Here is a 20,742-nt window from a genome sequence, read left to right as displayed (position 1 = left end):
TTAGATGTGAACGTAGACAAGCTGGCAAGCCAAAAGCATTTTGGCCTCATGGTGATTTTAGTTTTTTTCCCCCACTTTTTTTTTCGGCCGCTGTTTGCCCACTCGAATGCCTCCGAGTGGCAATTTTATCGAATTATTTGCACTTAGCTGCAAATTCAATTGGAAGTAACGAGCGCATTTCGTTGTTAGCACCGGGATGCCGGGGATCCGAGTCCGCTTCTACATCTACGGGTACAAATACCCGAGTGCCCCCAGGCCCCAAAAACAACAGGTGATCCCATGCACTTTGCACACGCGGAGACACAAGCACAATTGATATCTCTGTCGCAGTCGCAGTCGATTTGCTCTATTTGGGTCGTGTCAGAAAACGCCGCAAGGTGGTAACCCCCATCAATGGGAGTTGTACAGTAAATATCAGCTATGAAAAAAGCAATCTTATATGCCTTACATTGTGTGCTTTGAAATTGATTGCCTAATAACTTATGTTACTACACAATATTGTACAAACCACGGCCTAAATGAAATATGTTTTAATAGTAATAATACCTATGTATTTATAATTATATTTAATAGTTCTTTTTTATATTTGTTAACATAGTATTTTCTAAACAATTAAACAATAAATTAACGCTTTATATATAATTTATTAATTTAATATTTATTTGTTTTATTAATTTTGTACTTAAAAAGTATTTAAGTAACTCTTTAAACTTCTTTATTTCTATAAATTCTTCCAAATTTTATTTGAAATTGTAAACAGAAGTTTCTTTTTTTGCAAATTTCATTTCATTCAATGTACCTTTATTTTTCTTAGTGTACTGCTTAGTGAAACTATCTATTAAGATCACTTTATGGGCTGTCTTCTCGGAGTTTCTCTTAGCCTGTATCCACTTTACTTACTGCACTTACTGCAGTATATATTTTGCATTGTGCAACACATTTTTCGGAGTTTGCCGATAAGCGACGTGAGCAATAGGAAATATTTTGACACTTCTTTATGGGGCGATCTAAAATAAATGCCAGCTATGCAATTGCGATATGGAAACCACTTTGTGTTCGGCTGATGTGAATAATTACAACCAAATTGGTTGGGAAACTCTAGCCTAAGGAAATCCTAAATAAACTAATCTTTATGTGGAATTTATTTTATATTTATTTATATTTAATTTATATTTTTCAGGCAAAACGAGAAGGACTGCGATGAGGACGATAAAGAGGATGTGCTGGACATCATGCCGCCACCTCCGAACTACATACAGATCTCCCAGGGCAGGATTCAGTTGGTCCACCAGCCAAGAACTCCTTTGGAATCGGAGGCGGGAACCCTTTCCCTGGAGCGACATGGAGGCTCGATCTCCGGATCCGGCGGCTGTGATAAGGTGAGTTTTTCTGGTGGCTTAGTTAACCCCAACAAAATCCGGGTATTTGGTAACTTCCAGCTTTTGGTTTGGAGCAAATGAAGCACGTAGCGCTTTCGGGATAGACAACATAGTAGTAGACCCATCCAATTACCGACAATCGGCTCAAATCAAATCATAGCCCCTGCATATAGCTATTACCTACCCACCAACCATCAACTAACCTTCGGCTCCGGTGTTTTGTGAGTGGCTTAACCCAATTTCTGTGGGGAAAATCAAAGGGGGGAAAAACAAAAAAGAGCAGCTCGCTTTCCATTGTTGGCGTGTGGAGAATTTTTCCCAAAGTGCGGCATGCAAACGAGAGACTCTCGCCGAGGCAAACACCTTTGAACTCGACTCTCGACTTTGAGGCTTTCGGCTTTGGGCTTTTGTGAGCCACTTGAACTCGTTAACGTGCCATTTGAGACACATCGCGGCGGCGTTCCCGAGATTGATGGAGGACTCCTCGTGGGCCGAATGACCCCTTGACATGCGAATCCCCACCAAGAAGAGGTCACGCCAACTTTAATTCCTCTGCCTCGGCATTCCTCTAGTAATTTCTCCCCAATTTCCCTGCGATGCCGCCTAATTGATCGCGTATAAACGTTGACAATTACCTGAAACTAACTTCAGCCTTTCCCATGGATGATCTCCGAGTGGTGCTCCCATATGTTCACTCGAATTCTCGCTGCCGCTCACGTTCCGACTTCCGTGACGTTTTAATAGCACTAAGTATGGCGCATGCGCGGCCGCTGCAGTTGATTTATGGTAGTTACTGGCTATGGATGGCTTTGGATGGGCCGGCTCGCTTGGATGGATGGCCCATAAGCGGCTGCAAATGAGCCGGACCAGTTGGCTTTGCCAGGGGAACGTGGAACGTGGTAACTGCCCCATGTAAATGGCAGCTGACGCGGTAATGTTTCCCAGAATCCAGCGGAGAAGTCACGGCTCCTGCTAATTGAACCCACGAATCCGACTGCGTGCCTCGATTGCCAACGTCCAGATGCCCAACAGCCACCAGAGAATCCATTCGAATGGACAGACAGACACCCACTCTCGGCAAATTTGCCAAATGGCATCTCGATTATTTGTGCACTCGGCACAATGGAACCGATGCACTGCATCCACGGCTGTCATCAGAACCCAGTCACGTTCTCTCCCCATTTTGATGTTGCTGTTGTTGCTGTTGTAATGTTGCTGTTGTGATGTTGCTGTTGCTGCTGCAGTTGCAACTGTGCAGTTTCGCAGTGGCGACGAGTGATTGAGGAGCGGGTCAATGAACTGGAAGCTATTTATTTGCTGTGTTTGCTCAGACTGCTTAGCCCCCAATCCCGATGGCTCCTCTCTTCTCCTCAGTCGCAGCTTCTGGCTCTGATTCTCCGGTTCTCCAACTCTCCGATTCTCGGATTCTGCTGCACATGCGCGCAGTTTCCACAGCTGGAATAGAAGCTCTACCGAACTCTATGGGCTGGCATTGTTGTCGCCGTCTCCATTTCATTGCCTGCATTAGCATATGGATATGTGTGTACCTACTGGCTGTTATATTTGCTTACACGGAAAAAATTCTCGAAGGGGGCAGTTCATAAGTTCCAGAAATCGATCAAAAAAGGGTTTTATTTTCTTTAATTTCCAGAAAAGTATAATTAAATATCTTTCTATTAAACCCTAGAATCTAATAGATTGAAAGTTGCTTAAGAAGTTTAGGGATAAAGATTATCTAAACTTTTTAGTAGGTCAACGATTAATTCAATCATGTAGCACTTTAATGATAAAAACAAGGTAAATCAAGTTCTTAACCTAAATAAAACAATCTTAAGATTCCATTTTCCTAAATTACAAAAATAATTGCATAATAATTGTTTCATAAAAAGTAATATTTATTGGAATAAGATTTTAAATCAGATCAAGGCTCATTTTTCCTTGGTGCATTAACTGGCAGCTCCACCTCGAGTCTGGATAATTTCCTGCCACAAATCATGGCATTCATTCTCGCTCAGTTGGCCAACTCTTTTGGCCATTCATAATCACGCTCGGATCGTAATCTTTATAAATTCTCTCTCGTTACGGCAGAACAACAAAAATCAATTTGTCTATTGCGCAAAACAAAACAAAAAACAAAGACCATGCTTCAAAGGCGACAACACAACCCATTTTCTTAAAGCAATAAAAATTATTTTTACAACTTCCACAACTAATATTAAGTGTTTAACAAAACAGAAAGCAGCAAACCAAAGAGACAAAAAATCCAAAAAAAGCAAACTGCTGTTTTTACGAGCGACGGCGTCACATTAGCTGTTTTGTTTCTGTTCCTGTGATTTCTGTTGTCTGTTCGAGCCAAGTAACAACATTTGCTGGCCATTTTTAGGCAGAGGAAAACTTCGAAATTGCCATTTCCATTTCCTGCCCACGCCCCTAAAAACTCCTTGTCATGTGTACAATAGGTATATTCATATATATACAAACATATATCGGGTATATATAGTATAGCAGTACACTAAGTAGCTGATTTACAGATCTCTTTGGGGGCTTTTCTTTTTGATTTCGAGGCGAAAACTCGACTTCATGTGCCACGGTTCTTTTGTGGCATGTCAGCCTTGCTCTCGGTGAATTATTGGCCATGCACACCTGCAACTTGCCACTTGTCTCCCCACTCAGGCCCCACTTTTCAACATGCCCCAGACCTTCTCCTCATCGCGTGCGGATTAAGTTGAAACTTATTGTGTTTTTTTTTTGTTTTCGTTGGTCCGAATGCAATGCATTGCATTCACGGGGAAAATCGGGATTGTGCTCAAAAGAGTTCAATGATTTGCTTTTTACACCTCGAATCTGTTTTCTGTTTTTGTCGCTGTGACAAGATCGTAAATTAATTTCAATTGCTTTTCATTTGTGTTCCAGACGTGAAAATAACTTGTCTCACTTAAGTGCTAAAAGTGTGGTTATTTAATGTGATAGTTGGAAAAAAGGTTACTTAAAGTTGATAATAATACAGTTGAGCTGTTGGTTAGCTTAATACTTAGCAATTATTCAAATTGAAGTTGTTTTTATAATTGGAAGTCTATTTTTACTATTTGGTTTGTGCTTTAAAATGTAAAATGTAAAATGTAAAATATGCTTTTACTGCTGGATTTATGAAGTGGTAACTAATCTATATAACCCGCTTTAATTTAAGGAGCCTTAAATAAGATTTTGTGTATACTTTTCAATAGCTGTAGCTAAAGTAAGATATAAAATGTAAAATATGCTTTTGGGCAGCACTGGAATCGCTTACAAACACACCCCCTCGCACTCACACACTCGCAAACTTCATTGGTTCACTGGCCACAAACTGAATACTGTATGCACGGAAAATTGAAGAAAAACAAAACCCATGCACATTTTCAGCTAGCTTTAACTTTTCGCTTTTTGGGAAATTTTAGCCGTAGCATTTTGGCCTTCTTGCGCTGCTTCCTGAGTTTTTGGTTTTTCTGTTTTGTTGTTCTTTGCAGGATGTTTTGGAGAAGCGGATGATTGAAGTTGAAGGCGCTCTGCTGCGTTTGCAGGAGCAGTTCCAGAAAGTGAGTACTCCTACGGAAACGTATCTATATCCAACTCCACCCAGATCTCCATCTCCATTCTCCATCTACGAAGTTGAGATGTTATTACCCGGCCCGGACATTGCTCTCGAAATGAACTTTGAATTTGATGTCGCCGGAGTTGGGTTTTCGTTTCGGCCCTTCCCGTTCCCAAAGCATTTTAATTTCCTGTGCGGTCAGCGTGTGAGGAGATACTTGGTTTTGGGGGGCAGGGTCTTTGGGGTATTCAGGGGTATTCAGGGGTATTCCGGGGTGTTACGGGGTCCAGATGGACATGGGGGTCATTAATCGTGTTCAGTCGCTTGCGCTCTGTGCGGTTTGTGCGGTCTAGCTGGCCAACAAGGTCGCCTGGGTGGGCAATTAAAAGTTACAAGCTTAAATTACATGCATATGAGGCAACATCAAATTACCCAACAGCAGGAGTAAAAGAAACAATGTCCCATAAACACAGGACTATTCTAAACATACCATTAAAGTCTATCATACGCATGGAGAAACACAAATAAGTAATTCTTTAAATCTTTAAGAATATCTTGTATTTGAAAGAAAACAGTTTATATACCTTCGCATATTGGATACTTTAATTGTTTGATATTCATTCTTAAAATATATAACAAAATTGGTATTATAAGGTAGAGATTGTTGTTCAATTTATTTTACTTTTATTTATTTGTTATTGTTCGACTTGAATATTTTTGTTCTTAACCAAATTGCAACTGACATTAGCTTGATTAGTTAACCAAATCTGTGACGAATTATTTTAAGAAACTTTGTATACAAATCGAGCAAATAATACATACCAAAACTTTTTAGAAGAAGCACTTGGGAAAACTTGCATGCAAATTGGCGAACATAAACTCCCATAAAATGCGTCTTAGGAAAAGCGGGGATGGGAAATTGCGACTGTTTATTACCTTCGGTCCACTCGATCAAAGCCCTCTCGATGGCAAATCACAATCTAAACTGTCATCACAATGGCCGGAGGATGGCCCTTCTCGGCCCGAAAGAAAGTTTATTGGCCGGAACTTTCCGGCGGAAGGAGCTCGGCTTGGCATACGCATTTCCGGCTTTAGGTAATTGAATTTGATAACAACAACCAAAAAAAAGGAAGAGAGCCCCGAAAACGAGTTAACTGCTCGGAGTTTATGGTGTGAAAAGGAGCAGCGTGTGGCCTCGTCTTCATTGGCAGTGGCATCCATTCCATTCCACTCCCACACTCGTTTTTGGCCAATGATTTCCGCTGCCAAATGGCCACCCGCCGCCTGCTGTTCCCTGATTTTTCGCAGGAAGCGGCGGCGACAAAACGCGTCGAGAGGAAAAGTGGAAAAGTGCTTTCGGCCCGGTTCTGGCCCGTTTTGGCCCGTTCTGGCCATTGCCTGATTTTCTATGCTTTTGGCAGGCGGCCCGGCTCGCAGCTGAATTTACGAGTGTGGCAGCGGCAGTTGCCCCCCACTTCCCGTGCTCCGCCTTATCATCTTGCCACGCTGCCAGCGCGGTCCATGCACGGCAATCCGATTACTGCACTGGGAAAAAAGTGTAAGCTTTAAATAATTGAAAAATATAAAACAATCCGCGATAGGCATTTTCATATTATTGGTCAATATTACGAATTTTATGTGTAGCTAACTTTTCTGAAATTTTTGAATTAAAATTAAAATTAAAAATTATCTTTTGAAGTTGTTTCGCCCTAAAATCAAGTAAATGGAAAAAATTGTTTAATAAAGCTATAAAGCTATAAGGATAAAACATGCAAAAGACATTGAAACATAAAGTCCAATATGATCTATTTTTAATTCATGTTAAACGTTCTAATTTTTTAATCAATATCGAAATATGAATGTATTAAAAAATACAATTTTATTCACTGTTTGGTTTTCTATTTCTTATTACCCTTTTTTTGTTAAAAACTTTTAATATTTGACAAATATTTCTCCAAGTGCATGGGCATATGCGGATGGTGATTTTTTTTTGCACCACAAGGAGTTTGTCCAGGAGGTGGGGGCAGTGGGCGGAGTGGATACATGAGCTACCGTTGCCGCTGTCCCAACTTCCAGCTCCTTTGGCAATATTTCTGCACTTTATCTGTCTGTAAATAACGATTAACTATGCTCGCTGCTCCCTCAGCTGTTTTTGCGCTTTTTCTGTTCGGTTTCGGTTTTGTTGCTTTTGCTTTTGTTGTTGCTTTGGCATTTGCTTTTGCTCTTGCTCTTGCCACTGTCCTTCGTTTTCACTTAGTCAAAGTCTTTCCCCCACAATCCGTCTGTGTGAGTGTGTGTGTGTGTGTACTTTATTGTTATTGGCATATCAGTAGCTCAAAGGAAGTGGGGGCACTCCACTGCCAGAAAAGAGACAATTAACTTTGGACCTGATCCATATGTATATATTTAATATGTGTCAAAATGTTTTCATCAGTTAGTCAACTTTATTTTAAACTAAATAAAACCATCAAAATTAACAGGTTAATGCTTTGCTCTGAATATCAGCTGATAAGTTCGTGTATAAATATTGTATTTGAAATCGATAAGCTATTATATTGAACGTGGTTATAATGAGCAAAAAACTAATGGGGAGATTAGCTGTTCCAGTAACAAAAAACCATCAATCACCCAACCCTATTTTTATATTGTTAATTAATTGGCATTTCATAATTCCTTATGACATTTGTCTATCTAGTATAACTTTTTTTTCTGTGTGGAAAAAGGAGAGTTGGCAATCCATTGACAAGTCGGGCCACCAAAAGTGTGAATGTTGCAGAAAATATTTTTTTTTTGGGGCTCCCAAGGCTAAAAGTGGCCAAAAGATGGGGAGCAAAAGAAGGCGAGCCAAAGGCAGACTTAGACAGCTTGTTGGCCATGTGGCATGCAATAAATGGCACGATTCAATGAATATCCATCTTCCGATTCGGCATGCTATCCCCATCAACATTATTCTCGCTCGCAATTCCATTGCCAGCCCCACTTTCATCATCGTGCTCATCTGTTTCTTATTTGGTCGTAAGCAGAGTGTGGGCCCACTTTAGTGTAATTGATTTGCAAGCGGAGAGCCCTGCGATTATGGTCTCCTAATTGATAAGAAGGCCGTCCTTCAAAAGGGTTCTGGTTCGATCCCCAGAAGTTTGGTTGCTAGGTTTCCGCTTTCAAGTCTTCCATCTTCATCCTGCCCGAATTGCTGACAGTTGCCGCTTTTCTTTTTTACCAATTTCATTCCTGTTTTCTGTTACAACAGCTGAGCCCTTGTCCGTAAAGTAAAGCACATGGCAACACGACATTTAATCCTTTGTCCCCTCAAATATTTGTGTTTGATGTACGTAATGCCGGCAAACAAACGGAAAGGCAGATGACTAAACGGAAGTTTTGTTTATTTGTTTGCCTTTAATCAGGCGACAGATCAACAAGCCAAATCTGAATGGATTGGCATGTGCTAATGAAAAGTTGATTTAGGGCCAAAAGAAGGGGCGGAGGAATGGAAGAATGGAAGAGCAGTGCACAATGCACAACTTTCGCCACCAGCACGTGCTCAATTTTTAATTCCGTGGAAGTCCAGCCCCTCCAGTAATCTCGTTGCCACCCTCGCATCCCTCTCCTCTCTCTCTCTTTCCCTTTCCCCACTCGTCCCGTTGCCCTTGGAAATCTGCGCCTTTAATAAGCTCAGCTGCATTCAACTAAAGAAAATGGAGAGAACGAGTTGCGGGGGAAAAGAGAGTACAGTACAGTTAAGATTTAACAGACCCAACCCAACAAAAAGTAACATATACATAAAAGCATTTATAGGATTCCATTAAAAAATCTTATTTATAATTAAACCCAAATCAAGCTTAGACAAGGTAGTTATAGAACCTACTAAATTTCAATTTGAAAATAAGAAGTAAACGATGAAGAAATATAAATAAGTTTCAGTGATTTTTAAATTACCTAAAAAAGCTTACTTTTCTTCACATATTTTACAATAAATGTGACCCTTTAATAAGTTTTTGGCTGGTGCTTAAACTAAAGGTTATTTGGTTTATATTTTTCAAATATGGTATCCATTTCAGGGGTTCCACTGTACGGGCAGGGCAATGGAGGCAAAAGAAAAAACTGTCGCTGTCAACTGTCAAGAAGGGGGCGTGGTCCTGGTCTCGGACGATGTCTCTTGAGTGGCACTTGGTTCGCTTACAAGGGCCATCGAAATGGAGTGGAGTTGGGGGCAGGGACTAGCTGGAGCTGAAGGCGAAGAAGTCGCAGCATGAGCACTTTTTATTATCCACATCAGTGGAGTGTCCCTTCGTGTCTCCCACCATCATCATCATCATCATCATCATCATCATCATCATAATTCAGCGTCTTTCTCCTCGGCTTTTGAATTGCTAATAATTTTGTCGCAAGCGTTTGATGGTTTACTCACTCGGAAGTAAAGGCCCTGCTGCACCACCTCTTTCCAATTCCCAGTCCGATTGCAACCACCCATCCATGGATCCCCGTCCGGAACTAGAGTTATATACATGGCGGGATATATAGCCATAAATTTAGGGTAGGTCATAGCCACTCTGGAGTGTAATATTTTTGCACATACTTATTGCTAGTGCCCATTAATGCATAGAAGCCACCCTTTATGAGCTACCCCCGGATCCTCGTTGCGTTTTTTAACAGCTAAGTCCAGAGCCAACTTGATGATTCATACGCCCCCTCAAACCCGGCGAGAATTTCGGAACTACCACCACTATGGGGCATATGCGGAGGTCTCTTCAGAACCCCTTGACAAAAAAGTGCAATGCAATTAATTTTTCGCGAAAGTTTTTCGGGGAAGGGAATGGCTTTGTCCATCCCACTCAGTTGCCTACACTGGCGGAAAAATGGTACAGAAACTAAAAATAAGCAAGTAGCTTAATAAAATAGGAAAGATTATCCAAATGATGGGAATAAAATGTATAGAAAGTATTTAATACTTGTTCATAATTTAAAAATCTACTTTCATTTACATGATTTTAAATCTACAAATGCACTATGAAGTTTGTTCTTATTTATTAGAAACATTAGGCGTCGGGCTGCAGCTTAAATTATCAATTTTTTTTATGTCAAAAATTTGGTATTTCTCTGATGTGTAGATTTTTACTTTTCATTTTATCTTGCTCAAGTGACGTTTTAGTGTTTGCATTTGACGCAGCGGATGAGAAATTCACAATGTGAATGGATCACCACCAGTTCCAGTATATATATACATATATATCTGGTATAGATATAGGGTTGTTCTTCTGCCTCGCATCTGCGAAATGTTTATTTTATTGTTTACCCATCTCCCTCCCACTCCCTGGGTCGCGGTTCATTAAATTAAAAACGGCCAATTCCAGTTATTCGTATTCGGAGTAATACATCAAAAAACATCGTGTTTGTTGGGAGGGGGGCGGAGAGGTGGTGTTTTGAAGGGGGGATGTTGTTTTGCCGGCTGTTGCAGCTGATCGAAGTGGGTGGAGAAAGCTGTAGGAGAGGGAGAGCAGGTTCCCAGCAGCTGTTCTCTTCGAGAAACGCGGCGAATTCACCAGAAATTCTCTCTCTTTCATTTGGGGGAAACTTCAACGAGGGTTGTTTTCCCAGTTCTTTGCTCCTTGTCGTCCTTTTTATCATTGTTTCGCCGGCTTTCGGGAACAACGCCAATGTTCGCCATCGGTCGCGTGTTTTTTAAAGAATTTTTTATTGTTTGAGTTCCTGGAAATTATATCTTTTCTTCTAATGTGAGCTACGTTGTTTGCGTTTTGCCGAAAATTTATTCTGCTTTGGGGACCGCCAATCTCCCCTCCCTTTCGCTCTTCAGCCAGACACTTTTTCGGACACAAACTTTGCTGTTATTTTTACGGTTTTGTGGTCTCGCAAGTCCCCCAAAGTTTGGCTACCCGCAACAAAAAAACAACTCAAGGAATCACCAGAGTAATCTCATTTGGAATGGAATAAACTGAATAAACCGTTACAATAACAAGGAGCAAGGATGGTAAGAATCAATACTGGCATTGTGGAGGATTAAGATTTTAAATTGGAAGAAGGCCACCCGCCGCTCAATCTGCATGTTAATTAATAATAAGCGTGTTCATATTTTTCCCCCTCGCTGAAAACGGGGGTTAATATTAAGCTCGATTCGGAATTTTGAGCGATCGTTAAGAACACGCGTGGAATTTTCCCTTTTGATGAACTGAACTCCCCCGTCAGGACAATAGAAGATTTTTATGGCATAGGACACTGACATGTTCATGTAAAGGGGGTTACTGTGAGAACAAAATAAAAAACAATTTGTTATCTTGTTTCATTTACACAAGGAAAAATTAATATGATATTAGTGTACAGAACTTATAAACCTAAATATTTATGCATTGCTAACAATAATTCTGCAAAATAATTACCAACAAATTTAAATGTAGTTTTAAAGGAAATATACAGTGTATTCCGTGATTCTAAAATGGAAAGCTTATAAAGATATCTTAGCAAGATATTAAAGATATACATACATAACTTTCTCAAATAAATAACTTAAACTAAATGATAGCATGTACTAATTCAATGTTCCTTTATTGGAGTTGTATTTGATACCAAATATTTCACTCATGACATTCTATTTCAGAGTTGTATAACTTCCAATTAGACTCAACCTTTACCTATTAAAACTTCGTAACAGTTAACCTCCACTAAAGCCAGTTAAATAACTGTTATTGTTGGGTTCTCCCTGTGTAAATGAAAGCTCAGGTCTAAGGGTGGCCCGGACATCTTACGGAAGTGCGTTTGCGGGTGCAAATGGCCGTATGATGTGCCACCCTTCTCGCAGGACCTTCGATTCGCCCACTCCTCCGGCTGGTGGTCTCTTTTTTATCCCCTGGACACGGGTGCAACATGTTGCCGGGATTTGTTTTGTTAATTTCTGTTTTGGGTGCGGGGCAATGTGCTCGCCGCACCCCTTAAATCATTTTTTGGGCCACCCTCGTCGAGTTGCAAGCCGCATGCTAATTGAAAACCTGTGCGGAGTTTCGTTTTTGAACTTTTCTGGCTGCCTTGGTGGCCCGAAAAGTTTCGTCGGTTGCGTGGGTTTCGATTAATTAATAAAGAATTCATGTCTGATTTTATAACTTCAGCAATAAGCTCCGCTGTCGGCACCACTTTCTTTGCCCCGCCCTTTGCTCCCTCCTGGCTTTTATGAGGGAAATTCACAATGAATATTTATGCGCGTCGCCCCTTGAATGGGAAATACAAAGCAACAATGGTGGTGGGGGAAAAGGGGGGTCTGGGTGGTGGGGCGAATGGGTGGCTGGATGGTGCAGTGGAAAACAGCTGCCGACAGGCGCACCAGTTGCCCGAAATAGCGTCTTGGGTGGGAAGACGAAGGGAAGGCGAGTGGTCGAAACGCTTTGGCTCTCTAATTTTATTAACACGTTCATCATTCCTCGCCATTCGACGGCACAAGTGGCGCCCGAGGACGGCAATCAGTCTGGGGATCCCCATTTTGCTCCACTCACCCCATGCCTCCGTTTTCCAACGGCTGTCGCCTGCTGTTGCCACCAATTTCTCCTTGCAAGGGGGGCATTTTCATATTGGCCGCCTCGTTCCATGCATGAAGAGGCGAATTAATAAAAATTATTGCATATATTTGTAATTCCGGGTGCCTCTTCAACGGGTGGCGTCCAAGGGGTGTAATGAGGGGGTGGGGTGGCTGACTGGGCTGAGGGCATTGGGTGGTTGGGCGGTAACCAGGCGACTTCTTTATTGGCGCGTGCTGCTGCGTTTTATCGCTCCCTCCGTTGCCACTCCCACTTTCACTCCCACTCCATTTTATTAAGGCCCCACTCTTCGGCTGCTGTTGCAGATGAAAGCGTTTTTGGACATATTTAAGCTACACAACAAAGAAATTCGGAAGGATATTTAAATGGTAGTAGCAACTTAACAAAGTTGCCACCAAAACAGTAAAAAATTAGATGTAACAAAATAAGTTTAGATATGGTAATATAATAAGACAATGGAAACCTTAACAATAAGGTAAAATAAGGTATTTAAGGGTTTTTATGGCAACTAGTTTAATTTGTTTTAATTTGTTGAACTTGAACTTTTGAAGCTTGTGCTTATAGATTTAAGACAATATTAATGCAAGCAAGAACTTTCGTTATCTAAAATCCTGCCCAACAAGCAGGTAATTTAAAGTTCTTAAGTCCATAGCAAACACTTTTCCCCCTTTTTCTCTCTGTAAATATTAGGGGGAGCTACAAAAGACTTGCAACGCAGGCCAGGAATTCGTAGCCAAGTGGAGCGCAGAGCTCCAATTCCAGGGAATTTGGGGAATCTGAAGCAGGTCTCTTGCATAATTAAATTGATTAATAGCTGAGGCGGCTATTCGCCCCGAAAGCCACAAGGAAGTTTGTCGAGAAGGGGTACTCTTACCACGAAAAACTCTCGACTGAGCAAACAGAATCGACTCTTATCTATATCTACTATATCTGAGTACGCATTTGTTAGGTTTGTGCTGTAATCTCAGACTTGTGTTGCCACTTCAAAAGTACGATATTCAACGTTTCATTTACACTTGATTCCGTGGATGTTGATATTGTTGTTGTTGTGTCTGCTGTTCTGTTGTCATTCATTTTGTTAGCACTAAGGCAAACAATTTATAACAAACCATCCGATCCAGTCTGTCTGGATGTGTTTTTATCGTCACGTCACACAGATGAAAAAGTCGTGATGTAATTTTTTATCGATTACAGTTGACGCGAGGAAAATAGCGCTCGGGGTCTGGGTTGTTGACTCCGGTGATTTATGGTGTTGCATGCACCGCATCCGAGTTCCAGGGTTCTGCTTTCTAATAGTTGTATATTACCCTGCCCCTCGGACTCCGAACCCCTCGGATTCGGCTCCTTTGTCGCTGTCCATTAGCTTGTAAAACGCTGCTGATTGGCACTGTGATATGGACAATTAAATTGTCGTTCTTAATCAGCGCCGAGTGCACTAATTCATTGTGTTTAATTTCTTTCGCATTTTATTTAATGTTTTTTTCCCATCTTTTTCTTTCTTTTTTTTCCATGCCCCCTGGTCAATTGCACTTTTCAGAGCCAATGCGGGTCGCCAACGTTCGAGAAGGAATTGCGCGAACAAATTGAGAAGTAAGTGACAAATAGCGTAAATTGTTAAGAGCGATAACAGCACTAAAACGATTGTGTGGGAAGTTAAAAAATAAAGAAAGAGGGTTGATTTGTAGACTTTAGACCAGAACTTGCGCATTTCCGTTACTTAAGCCAGGCTCCATTAACTCCATTGCGAGTGCCGGCCAAATATTTATTTAATTTGCCTAGCCGGCAATTTTGGAGCACTTTTCGCGCTGCATTTGGCAACGCCAGCGTAAATAACTCATACCACGACTCGTGACCGGCCACGCCCCTTTTGGCCATTACGCACAGCAGAGCAAGTTAACGGCACAGCGAATGCAATTTTCCAAATTGCCAAGAATCGGAGGAGTTGGAGTTGTAGTCGGAGGATTCAGAACGAACGATTCAGAAGGAAGCGTCTACTGGGGAAACCCATCAATCACCGAACCCTCAACGGCGCCCTCTGCCGGCCCGAATACGTAATTACCGCGACTTGGAAATGGTGCAAAGTTTTTGGTCTAGGCCGAGATTTACCACCCCGTTCGGACCCTCTTTCTTTATGACCACCATTAGCTGCTAATTTCCTTGCCAATTGTTTACGCAAACGTTGCTTTTAAGACCCAATTCAGCTGGGAATTTCGATAAGTGATTACCTTATTTGGATTTTATGTTTGTTTCTCTGTTATAAATTTAATAAATTAAATAAAAATCTATTTTTTAAATATTTCACATTTTTCCAATACTTTATTTGGTATATTATTAAACGTAATCACTTATTCACTTAATCATATTATATTCATTGTAGCTTCCTATCCCTTTTCCCTTTCGATGAGTTAGTTTTGTAAATCATATTTATTTATATAACTTATTCATATACAAAGTCAAGTTAAATGGCTTTTAAAGTAGAATCATAACAGAGAAAACTCGCATCTTGCATTTTTTACAAGCAATGCAACAGAGTCATATTTCCATTCAGCCGCCTTTAAATAAGTAATCAATAGTCGGAGTTCTCAGCTGAAAGCGCCCCACGTCTGCGATGATTTTTGCAACTCGTTTTCATTTATGCATTTCTATATTTGTCCTCCTTTTTTTTCGCTTTTCCCGGCATCCGCAGCATGAATCGCATTATGAAATCCAAAGAACGCAAGCAAATGCAGACATGTCGGGATCACAAGGCACTGCAGGTATGTATCGGATGGAAATGGGAAATGGTTGAGGGTGGAGGGAGAAGAACTTTTCCGCACGGAGCCGCGCAGCATGTGGAAAATCAATTTGCACAGCGCCGGTTTCCCCACAAAAGGGGGAGAAGTCGGAGGAGCAACTCCGAGTCAAGTCATAAATAAACGCATAAATTCATTTTTAAGAACAATCTCTCCCCTCGCTGCCATTCCGGCGCATACAAATTGTCTCTTATCCGGACGGAGTAACTGGAGTTGTCGGCGGGACTTTGTTGTGAAAATGCTTCTCTGTTTTCTGGCCCAACACATTATGTACACTTTTTGTGCCCGAATTGATTGAGCGTCGGCATTAGAGACGCCTCACTGCGCCCTAGTGGCAGCTTTTCATTACCATTCTTCGTCGGCGGGGTGGGGGGAGTGGAAAATGCTTTCCCTTTCGCCGTCGTTAACTTCTGGCAATCTCGTTTGCCCGCCCGCCAGCCAGCCAGCCAGCTGGCAGTCGAAAAGCCACCCAATCTTGTGAGGCCCCGCTAATGAAGCCCAAGGTCTCCACGTACCACACTCCAACGTGACCTTCGGGCCAGTTAACAAGTCGGCTTTGATCGAGATTGGATATTTGTTACACGTTGGATCTCGGTGGAGGGGAAGGGAAAGGGGGAACGTGGGGGTCTTGTAACTACTGCTCACTTAGCACTTACAGAAAGAGCCGCTTGATGGATGGGGAACCCTGTCTGGGATGGTGACCCTCGTCAGGGCAGCTGTCCCGGGCGAAGGTTGCCCCCCGGCACTTGATAAATACTCGATCTAATCAGGCGGCCCTTTCTCGACGGAGCTTTTCACTGCACTAATCGCATTCGCCTTGTGCAACATCAAGTTGAAAACTTTTTACTTAACTGTCGGATACCTTAGGTCTGTTAGAAATGTGTTATATATTTTTATTAGCAGGAAACTCCCAAATAAGTACAATATCTAATAGTTTTAAAGGTTTACCTATACCAATTATAAGGCTATTTACAAAAGTTTTATATGCCTAAGGTGTGACATTCATTTTATTACTTGATTTTAGCGGGGTCCCCGACATAAATTTATATATATGGCACACCCCCTTTTTATCTATGATATTATATTTTATGTGCTTACTCGTTCCATTTGCTGCTTATCTGAAAATGACTCCAACATATGGGTAAATTTTTTATCAACGAACTTATCGCTGTGAAAACTATATGAATATTATATACAAAAGGTGTCAATGAAATTAAAGTATCGTTAGATATTCCAGCAAATATAAGCTCATTTATTGGGTTGGAAACTTTCAAGATCTCAAATATGAAATGATATCAAATTTCGTTTCCCATTTTTTTTATAGACCCGCTTCGCCCGCCAGGAAAGTCTGCTGCAGTCGATGCAGCAGGAGAACCGATCCCTGCTCACCCGGATCCGGCAATACGAGCACTGCTTGGACGATGTGATGCGCAAGGTGGTGGACGCCATCGTGGCGGAGGACAACCTGCGGGAGGAGGTGACCATGCTGAAGAGCAGGGTGCGGGATCTGGAGGCCCAGAATGCCGCCCTGTCCGCCAGTCCGGTGAAGGGCCGGGATGAGGGTTACTGCACCATGAGCAGTGGACAGCCGCAGCCGTCGAATGGACACCTCGAAGATCTGCCCGAGGAACCGGAGCAGTGGCTTCTGCCGGCGGAGCCCTGCTCCACGGAAATGGAGGACTGGAGCATGTCGCAGGAGGAGCTGGCGGTGATGACCTTCGACGACGAGCGGGAGCACCACCTGCAGCATCCCCAGCAGCAGCGGAGGAAAAGGGATCACGACTGGTTGTGGCCATCCAGCGACTTCATCAACTCAACGACTGTGGAAACCGATTCGGTGGCAGATGGCATTGCACAGCTGCTCCAACAAAAGGTTAGTTATACCTTTATATTCTTGGATTGTTATTTTCACTATGTTAAATTACAGATCGTTTACTCGGAGGACGAGGAGGTGGCCTGCACGGATTTCACCAACGATTTCTACAAGCTAGTTAACATTCGCTCAAACTCCTCGCGCAGCCTTTACTCCTACTTGGAGGGCGAGACGGATGACGAGGATGAGGACGATGAGGAGGGCGAGGATTCCAGCATGTCGGAGAGCCAAGTGGGTCCTGCAGGACGAACAACGGGAGGCAGTCCCACGCCCAGCGAAGCGGGAAGAGCTCAGCTAACCAGCTGCTCCTCCAGCGAAACGGAAGAGCTGTCCGTGAGTCAAGCGAAAAAGGATGAGGAGCCCGATTACGCGGTAATCGATGAATGCAGGAGGCGAGTGAGTGACATCGAAATCGAGGATGTACCCATGATTGTGAGCAGCACGCCAATGAAACCGCTGGATGAGCAACAGTGCATTGCCCAGATCATCAAGAGCGAACTTCGACGACCTCCCCATGTCCTGGTGAAATCGAAATCGGTGCTAGAGGAGCAGGAGCCCAGCTGCATCCTGCGGCAGAATCAACGCCGCGAACTGGAGTCCACCGTGGTGCGCAGCGATAGCATCAGCTGTGCCATGATGGCAAAGTTGGCCAAGGAGGTGGTTCCCCCGGCGCCCGGAATGGTGACCAAGCTGAAGGAGAGGATGCTGCTCCGGCAGGCTTCCACTCCTCCGACGGCCAGCTCCTGGCGCAGGAGCAACGGCTGGAAAAGGGTCACCTCACCCGTGCACACACCAGCGGCTGTTTCACCAAAAAAGGTAAAAGATTTATCATATAAATTGAGAGCAAGTGTTAAGTTGATAGAGCAGTTATTTATAGTGATGCATACATAAATAAGATTTATATTTAAAGTATCGAATTACCCGAACATCTTTTTTAATATATTCTCAATTAATTTGCAGAAGGAAGCCAAGACCACAGAGCCGCCAAAGAGTTGCCTGCCGAAGGCGCAGCCCACCAGAATTCCAACGAGCATCCATTCGTCGGTGTCCTCGTCCTCATCGATGTCCTCGTCCTGTTCCCCCTCGCCCTCCTCCCCCTCCCCCCAATCGCCGCAGCAGAGGTCACCGGGTCAACAGCCGCAGCAGCAGAGAAAATCGAAAATTCCTCCACCAGTTCCCGTGCGACGATCCTACGCCAGTTAGGGGATGCCACTCCAAAATCTCAAATCAATAATCGTCAAGCTAACAAATATTTAAAGATTTAAAAAGACTAAATTGTGATATATTCAAACAAAACAAAACAAAACAGAAAACAGAAAGATACCGAAGCATACAGATGATTATGAGAAGGCCACAGCGAGTTTTGTACGTACGAATACGAGTATTTATGTATATTGTAAATTTTTGGAGGATGTTTTACCTTGTAAGCGGCACTGCCAACTGTTCCCCCTAAAGCAAAAAAAGAAGAAGAAATATTTAACCGACCAGCTCGCCCTGCTCTACGCCATGTATTTTGTAGAGCAGCGGATGCAGCTTCCAAATCAGTAGGTTATACTAACTATAATGGCAATTTGATTGACTTCAAACAGAATTCAAACCACTATTAGCTATGGTCGAGAGTAGATGAACCTAAACTGTAGTCTTCCGCACAAGTCGAGTGTATTCGTAGGACATGGTTAGCCGCATTAACTAAGCCGAGTTAGTAGCTCCTCACACACAACCGCAGTTGAACATTTGCATTTAAGGTGAAATATTTCAAGGTGTTTACGATGCATATTTAGGTACGATATATACATTATATATATACGGTTTCCAAGCGAACATTTAAACATTAAACGACAACCACAACAATAAACTGTAAATAGATAGCGGTCGTTCAAGCCGGTGACAAAGCTCTTCTTCAACCGTAGTTAGTGTTAGCTCCTCAGGGACTGCTGCCACCGACTAATTTATCGCAGCAGCCCGATTCCTAAGCATATACCTACACTATATAGAACAGAACGCACTACGATCGAGGAGGGAACATAGACGTAAGCTCGTATAAACATTATAAATGTATTTTCTTAGCGTAGCGAGTACAAAAAATAAACAAAAAGAAGTTACAGAAAAATAAATTATTGACCTAACCATTGGCCTCGCCTCTCGAATACATTTATCGCGGTGGGCTGGTAAAATCTTACATAAACATGTAGTGATAATCAATTACATAAAATACAAACAAACACGACGGCTTAAACTATGGTGCTGCGCTACGACAAAGAATGAGCTCCAGTTCATGCTTCAGTTGGAGGGAACTGAAACGTGATTCCGGGGCGCTGACCCAGCAGCTTTTGTATAGTTTCGAGTAAGCGTTTTCCAGGCACGCACTCGCTTCTGGCGCCGGACTATCGAAATGGAGTGCTAATCGGTTCCGTCGGCGCTTCTTTTTCAGATCTCGGCCGGCGGTGTAAGATGGATCGAGGCTCAGATTGCGACAGATCGGGCCATGCGCCTTTCTATAAATCACGTCGTTGAAGTCCCAATCGCTGTCTGTCGGCCCAATTTCACAGGGGTTATCCAAAGCCAGAATCTTTAGTTGGTGATAGCTATCCGGACGCAGTTCGTGCTTAACCACCTGATAGGCTATGGTCTCGTTGCAATCGAGCATGTGATAGGGCAATCTGCGGGTCTGCAGTTGCCACATTGTTATGCCCAGGGAGTAGATATCGGAGGCTTCAGATAGGTTGTCGGATCGCAAGGCTTCTGGAGACATGTATCTTAAGGTTCCATTGGCGATAGCTGCCTCTTGCCTTGCACAAAACTCGCCCATTTCAATGGAGGAGCCAAAATCGCAGAGTTTGCAGATGTAGCTACGCTTGACCTTAGAAGAATTGCCAACTCCTGAAGACTTTGTTCCCAGAGCAACCAATACATTGGTTGGTTTTACATCAAGATGTAGTACGTTCCGGGAATGACAGTACTTCAGAGCGGCAACCACATCCAGGGTTATTCTAAGAGGATAAATGGTTAGTTAAACGTGATGTGAATGGTTAAACAGATCTTACAAAACCCTGTGTATAAGTGGAAGGGCCAAAGCGTCTACGATCCTCTGCAGACTTTGTCCTCTAGGGCACTCCATGATGACCAACCCAAACTCGGCGGCCGATTCTAGTTTAAGGAGGCGCACAATGTTCCTATGCTCCAAGTTCAACAAATGCGATTCATTGTGCAAAGTAGAAGCCGCCTGGGCTCGAATGATCTTTACAGCAACTGAGCGATCTGTACTAGATATTATAGTGGATAAACGTAAATTAAAGCTTCCAACCTACCCCTATAAATAGCTTTAAAAACGGTGCCATAGGCCCCGCGTCCTAGAATCTGGCACCTGGTGGGCATGGGTGGGCCATCCTTGAGTAATTGCTCTCTTTTCGGTGTGTTCAGCAAAATCTCTCCCATTTGTCTGCAAACTAAAATACGCCCGTAGGAATTTAAATTTATATTTTCTTCAAATAAATCCACATGGCCTAAATTTTTTCCCGGCCTTCTAACGGTGAATTTTCAAAACAGCTGTATGATAGAGTTGTTCCGTTCGATTACCTTTAAGCTATGTCGATAT

General features: G+C 42.7%; 2 protein-coding genes across 6 annotated transcripts in view; one reads left to right on the top strand and one right to left on the bottom strand.

Moving 5' to 3' along the window:
* Window positions 1–19,281, top strand: part of LOC108096626 — a 42,302-nt gene extending 23,021 nt beyond the window's left edge. The window contains exons 3-9 of one of the 5 annotated variants that reach the window (XM_017198372.2): window positions 1,181–1,379; window positions 4,883–4,951; window positions 14,020–14,072; window positions 15,169–15,238; window positions 16,599–17,147; window positions 17,202–17,963; window positions 18,108–19,281. In XM_017198372.2, coding sequence (XP_017053861.2) covers window positions 1,181–1,379; window positions 4,883–4,951; window positions 14,020–14,072; window positions 15,169–15,238; window positions 16,599–17,147; window positions 17,202–17,963; window positions 18,108–18,350 — 1,945 coding nt within the window. In that variant the 3' untranslated portion in view covers window positions 18,351–19,281. Of the gene's footprint in view, window positions 1–1,180; window positions 1,380–4,882; window positions 4,952–10,488; window positions 10,931–14,019; window positions 14,073–15,168; window positions 15,239–16,598; window positions 17,148–17,201; window positions 17,964–18,105 lie in introns of those variants that run through there. The other 4 variants (XM_043208241.1, XM_043208243.1, XM_043208242.1 and 1 more) reach the window with 4 other exon arrangements.
* Window positions 19,184–20,698, bottom strand: LOC108096629 (proto-oncogene serine/threonine-protein kinase mos). Its single transcript, XM_017198378.2, has 3 exons — window positions 20,456–20,698; window positions 20,192–20,405; window positions 19,184–20,137 (listed from the first exon to the last, which is right to left on the bottom strand). The coding sequence occupies exons 1-3, from the start codon at window positions 20,580–20,582 to the stop codon at window positions 19,384–19,386; spliced, it is 1,095 nt and encodes a 364-aa protein (XP_017053867.1). The 5' UTR covers window positions 20,583–20,698; the 3' UTR covers window positions 19,184–19,383.
* Between the last annotated feature and the right edge of the window lie 44 nt (window positions 20,699–20,742).

Source organism: Drosophila ficusphila, unplaced genomic scaffold (genome assembly GCF_018152265.1).
Source record: "Drosophila ficusphila isolate 14025-0441.05 unplaced genomic scaffold, ASM1815226v1 contig_414, whole genome shotgun sequence".
Classification (NCBI taxonomy): Eukaryota; Metazoa; Arthropoda; class Insecta; order Diptera; family Drosophilidae; genus Drosophila; species Drosophila ficusphila.
This window is presented reverse-complemented; position numbering and strand designations above follow the sequence as displayed.